The 5,513-nt window shown below is 34.2% G+C and overlaps 1 protein-coding gene across 1 annotated transcript; it reads left to right on the top strand.

The window, feature by feature from the left end:
- Positions 1–221: 221 nt before the first annotated feature.
- LOC18612725 (wound-responsive protein-like protein) lies at positions 222–1,471 on the top strand. Its single transcript, XM_007049636.3, has 2 exons — positions 222–373; positions 1,237–1,471. Exons 1-2 carry the CDS (start codon positions 303–305, stop codon positions 1,307–1,309), a joined length of 144 nt encoding a protein of 47 aa, XP_007049698.2. The 5' UTR covers positions 222–302; the 3' UTR covers positions 1,310–1,471.
- The last annotated feature ends 4,042 nt before the right edge of the window (positions 1,472–5,513 follow it).

Raw genomic sequence — 5,513 nt, 5'->3', positions numbered from 1 at the left:
TTCTTTCTATGTTGTATTTCAATTTTATTAATTTTTAGGTATATGGGTTTTAATAATGATTTAATGAGAGTCCATGGATAAAGTCTAATCCTAAGAGCCTGGCAGCTGGGTTCGAGTCCTTGACGAAGCCCAAAACTCCATTTGGGGAGGCCCAATACTAAGTGAAAACCCAAACACTTGCCTCAACTCTCAATATAAATTCCGTTCTCTAAGACCCAAAATCCTAACACTGTTCTAACACCCAAGGTTATAGAAGCTGCGTGAGCGTGAGCAAATAAAGGTTGCTAGGGTTTCCTTTGACAATGATCTACGACGTCAATTCTCCTCTCTTCCGCTCATTCCTCAGCCAGAAGGGCGGCTCCTCCGACAAGAGGTTCCTCCCTCTCTCCTCGTTATCTTTATATTTGAATTTTTTTCTTGTGTATATTTGTTTTTGTTTTTAGTTGTCTGTATGTGTGTTTCTGTGTGTGTTCTGAGTTTCAGTGTGTGATTTACGTGAATGGTTATATTCGTTTTGAGTTGAATGAGTATGAAACGGTGATTGATTCCTTGTTCTTTTGTAAAGATTAAAGTTCCATTTGGCATTTTAATGGGACGTTGGTAAAAGGGGAAATCGTCTGAAGTGCTTCCTTTGGACTCCAGCTGAACCTTGTCAAGATATACTATGTAATTGTTCATTTCAATCATTTAAAATATGCTTTCCAGCTGTTTGGTGACATATTGGAGTAAGTTTTCTGAAAGATTGTGATAATTAACTACATGAATCATGATTAGAATAAGATAGCTTGTGTCCAATTTGTTGACCTTTGTGGTTCTAGACGCACATGGTTTAGCTAGCTGGTTTATTGTGTGATTGATTTTATCTTATATAAGATGGATTTGCTAATGATGGTAAATGCTTCTGGTGATTGTGGTTCCTGAACCTGGTGCTTCTAATTTTTGATAAGACCATTAATGTCTCATCAGTACAGGCCGTTATGTGATAACGTTGCAACTTACAGCTTAGGAAGCTTTGTAGCTTTGGAAGCTTTGTAGCTTTAATTTCTCTCTATCTGTCACTCTCCATGTTTTTGGCTTATGCTACAAAAGAGGATTACATGTTGGTCTTCTCATTCATCATTTCACAATCGGCCAGTTGGCTTTTACCATGAACTGCTGAGATCTTATTGTAAGAGAAGGTTTTGTTCTGATGACATACTTCTAATGCGTGGATGTAACTTTTGCTTGGCTTTTCAGGAAAATGGAGGAGCAGAAGCCTAAGGAACAGAGACCCAAAGCAAGTGAGAATAAGCCAGTCATGACAGAGTAATTGGTATCTTTTGCTTTGTATGCTTTAAGATGGGAGAGGTAGTGGATGTTTAAAAATGCTATGCTAATTGTTATGAGAAGTCTGATATGTGTTAGGATGGAAAATGATTGTGGATGTTTTAAAGTACTATCATAATGATCTTCTTTCTTGTTTGTGGTGGAACGAACTTGTTCTTATACCCCGCTTTCAAGCTATTATTGTAATTTTCTGTTGTTATGGATGTTGTTTAAGTAGGTGGTGGAATATCAATAGTTTTATCCACAATGAGGGCATTCATTCTATTAAGAAATTCCAGGCTGTAGCGCTTGAGTTGGCTTTAGGAATTAGGAGTAGCAAGGGCGCTACTTTCTCCATTGTGCTATGCTGGCACAGCTGTACATGGATTTTGTGCAAAATGCTTATATTAACATGCATATGGTTTCAGATTTTTATGCCGCCTACATGGTCAGAGTTGTGACCGGGGCTGATATCTCAATCACTGTATGGCTCTTTTAGTCGCATTAGTTTTGTTGTTCTAAACTTTTTAAATCTGTGTTCCAGTGTACTGGAGGCTGATCAGGGTATAAAAACTTTATTTTCAAGGGACTTCAAGTCGTAAAAGAAAAAAAGAAAAACTTTATTTGCTAGTATTATGTAGTCATCGAAGTTTTAATTTTGTTCAATATTAAATTGAATTAGCATCTCACTTTGAATTTGATTAATAACGTTAATATTACATAGAAAGCCTTCGAAGAAAACTTTACTTTCTATGGGTAATAACTTTTATTGAGAACGAAACCTGTAAATGAGATTTAGTTGTTCCCCACAATCTTGAGGGCATCGCGAATCCGTCCTGATTCCACCCTGTTCTCTTCTCTGCCTATTCTTTTACAGTGCTCTGCTTAAGTGGTAGCCTGTTGATTCATTGAGACGGTACCCTTTTCTGCAGATTGCTGTAAAGATAAACTTTTCCCAAGGGCAAAAGGCCTAAATCCAATGGCAACCATTCTCTTTGCGGGAGACATGTAGACATTGTGGACGGTTGGGTCCCGATTGCTTCATCATAATATACGGGGCCATTATGAGTTTATGACCAAGCTGGCCTTTTTGCGTCTGCAGAGCCAAATCTATCTTCAATTCTCTGTAGCTTGGTTAATCATTCTAACTGACTCTGGGTGATATAAATCAATCCTCTTTTACTTACAAGACAGTAACTCTCAGTTGTCGAGATGTCTAATTAAGCTGTACCATTCCAATTCCGGTGTTAATTTCAATATATTTACAAACATGATAAGTAAGTGTGGATTTCTCAAGCTCAAAGTTCCGAGGACCCAAGACGCAGTTTTGGTTTAGCCGCTGCTACATTACTATATTTAACTCCACCTCATTTCTAAACTTCAATTTTGCTTATGCATCACATTAAAGGTAGAAAGAGTGGGTTGTGAAATTGCGTAAGGCAGACGAATGTTGTGGAGATGGCGTCATATCCGACTGATTATTTGAACCGATACTCTTGTATGAGAATGAGACCATGTTTGTCTAGTAGCTTTCACTCCGACAGAATGAGAACGGAAAATTCTTTTCTTTTTGGCTAAGTTACCTTCTTTTCCACTTTAGCTTTTTCACCCAAGACTAACGACTGGACACCGTGAATGTTTTATAATGACAAGAATTTTGTAGCCAAAAAAAAGAAAGAAAGCGTGTAGTTACACAAGTATCCTGAGAATGGAACCAAAAAGAGGACAACAACAGACATATGGGCCCGTTTGGAGGTGCAAAGGGTGCATGCATGGCATGCACTCGAGTGCCCATCACTGCCTTCCCATGTGCACCCAGGCTTCCCACCCCCTTCAATGTTCACTCACCCCCTTTCTCTCCAACTCTTCACACTCCTGCTTCCATTTCTTTCTTCTTCTTTTTAATTCTTAAAATGCAAAGAAATTCCTTTCGAGTAAATTTATAAATAAGAAAGAAGCACTATTATCCTAAATAATGTTGGTGGAGTTTTTAAGCTTTATGATTAAAAGTCTAAAAGGTTGTTACAATGTCTCATTAATTTATATTTAAATAAATTAAACATAAATTTTGTAATACCTAAATGGATATGTAACAACACTCTATTTTTTTTGTTTTTGTAGAGTTTAAAAACTACACCATCATCATAGTTAAGAATAACAGTTATTATTGAAATTTAGAGTGTCTAAATGAAAAGTATTTGATCAAATTTTATGTTAAATTTGTCTAATTATTTGCTAATTCATATGTTGGTGGTTAATTTGATTGTTCGAATTAAATCATTAATTTACATGAGATGTAATGTTTGATTATGATTGTAACTTTTGCTTGTACCAGTAATTTCGTCACAACATATATATAAAAGTTTAAATATACTTTGTCCTGATTTAACTAATTTTTCAGCAGCAATATTAATCCATGTAGGTGGACTTCCTTAATTTTTTATAAAAGAAAAGTGCTCCACTACTTGTCTTGTCATTAAATTAGAGTTAACTCTCATATAATGAAGTGCCTGTCTTGATAGTTAATCCTCAAGTGAAAGGCAGTGTGTAGTACACCATATTTGCACCCTCTGTTAGGTTGCAAAGTGGTGTGGGGTAGTGATTAATGGAATTAGTTGGTTAGATGGAATTATAATCCATGTGGCTTTCTAAAATTGCATTCAAACCTTTCAAGAGAGATTTAGATGTAATTTGAATAGAACGGGATTAACCCAACAGAGGTTTTAATGTCCATAATTCCCCATCCCATCCCTCTTAAGAAATCCCAATTAATTATTAATTCTCTCTCTATTTTATAGATTAAAATTTAAATAACTTGTTCCAACTCAAATGTTAAAAATTATCCCCCTCCTTAGACAACATCACCACAAGTTACCCTAAGACTTGAACCTGTCGAGATGAACGATTTCAGTAGAGATATTTGTTTTAACATTTTTATTTTGTAGTAAAAAACCTATTCAACAGGAAACTTGGTAAGTATAGAAGTATGGTAGTTAAACCTGAGAAGAATAAAATTAATTTTGTGACTATGATACAGTGTTACCATCTTTAACAAGAATAATTTTATACTAGGGATAGCAATGGATAGGGCATTTGTTATTTTTAAAGTATCTAAACCCAAACCTTATTATTTAATAAGGTACTTCAACAATATAAATATCTTATTAAATTTTTAAGTTATCATCTGAATCAACACTTAAATATTTTAAACACTATATGTTAAATGACCGTACTCGTTAAATACTCGATTAAAAGAAATTTTTATGTATATTATTAATGAAAATTAAATTAATAAATTAAAATTCATTTATGAAAAAATAAATTAAAGTTTTAAAATCATTATTACAAAAATTAATGAATTTTAGTAAGCATTAAATTAATTATAAAGAATTTGTAAATAAAAAATATAATTAAAATTTAATATTAAAAATCAATATTTATAAATCGAGTTGAGTTGGTGGGTATGATAATACCACTGCCCGGATCCAATTATATGATATTCTAATATTATTTAACTGCGTCGAGTAATGTAAAGTACTTGATTATTCTATAGCTACTGTCACCTTGATGTTTAGTGTGGAGGAGGCTGTTTCAGTTACTGATTTAGGTTTGTTCAAATTGCACCATTTCAGACAGGCAGGTAGAAAAAATTACTCATAATTTCTCATTCGAATGTACGTACTCTCTTGTCAAGCGTTGATAAGATGATCCGATTTGTTTATTTATTTGGATAAGGGAGATTACATATAGTAACTTAAGATTTTGTGTGTGAAGTGGGATTGTCAAAGGAATTATATTACTGTTTTATATATGACCGAAAAAGAAATTTGGGAATTAATATATCCTCGTGAATTATCCTGAGAGCATAAATAACAGTTAGTGGAGGTTTTGTTTAAAGAAAAAAAGCTGGCTTCCTTTATGAAGTTTTGGAAAAGAACAAGTCAAATTTGTCTTAATGTGATATTATAAAAATTAAGTGTAATATCCATATGCAAACATGTTGTTTGCAAACGTTGAGCAAATTGGCTGCCTCCTGTGTTTGTTGTATATATATGTACGCAAGAATTGGGTAATGTAATGGGCTCTCTCACCTGATAATGCCCCAAGACTTTTTGGCACATCCCTTGCTAAATGCAAATATACTCAAAATCATAGCTGAACAGAGAAAAGGAATCAGAGTTGGTGGTTATAGACATGGACAGGAGAAA

The sequence above is a fragment of the Theobroma cacao genome, chromosome 1 (assembly GCF_053813885.1).
Source record: "Theobroma cacao isolate CCN51 chromosome 1, ASM5381388v1, whole genome shotgun sequence".
Taxonomy (NCBI): domain Eukaryota; kingdom Viridiplantae; phylum Streptophyta; class Magnoliopsida; order Malvales; family Malvaceae; genus Theobroma; species Theobroma cacao.
Note: the sequence above shows the minus strand (reverse complement) of the source record. Positions and strands in the feature narration are given on the sequence as shown.

Bases quoted from the DNA above. Each gene is read 5' to 3' on its own strand.
- LOC18612725 (XM_007049636.3), top strand. From the start codon at position 303: ATGATCTACGACGTCAATTCTCCTCTCTTCCGCTCATTCCTCAGCCAG. The intron at 374-1,236 runs GTTCCTCCCTCT...TTGGCTTTTCAG, and splicing joins GGCGGCTCCTCCGACAAGAG to GAAAATGGAGGAGCAGAAGC.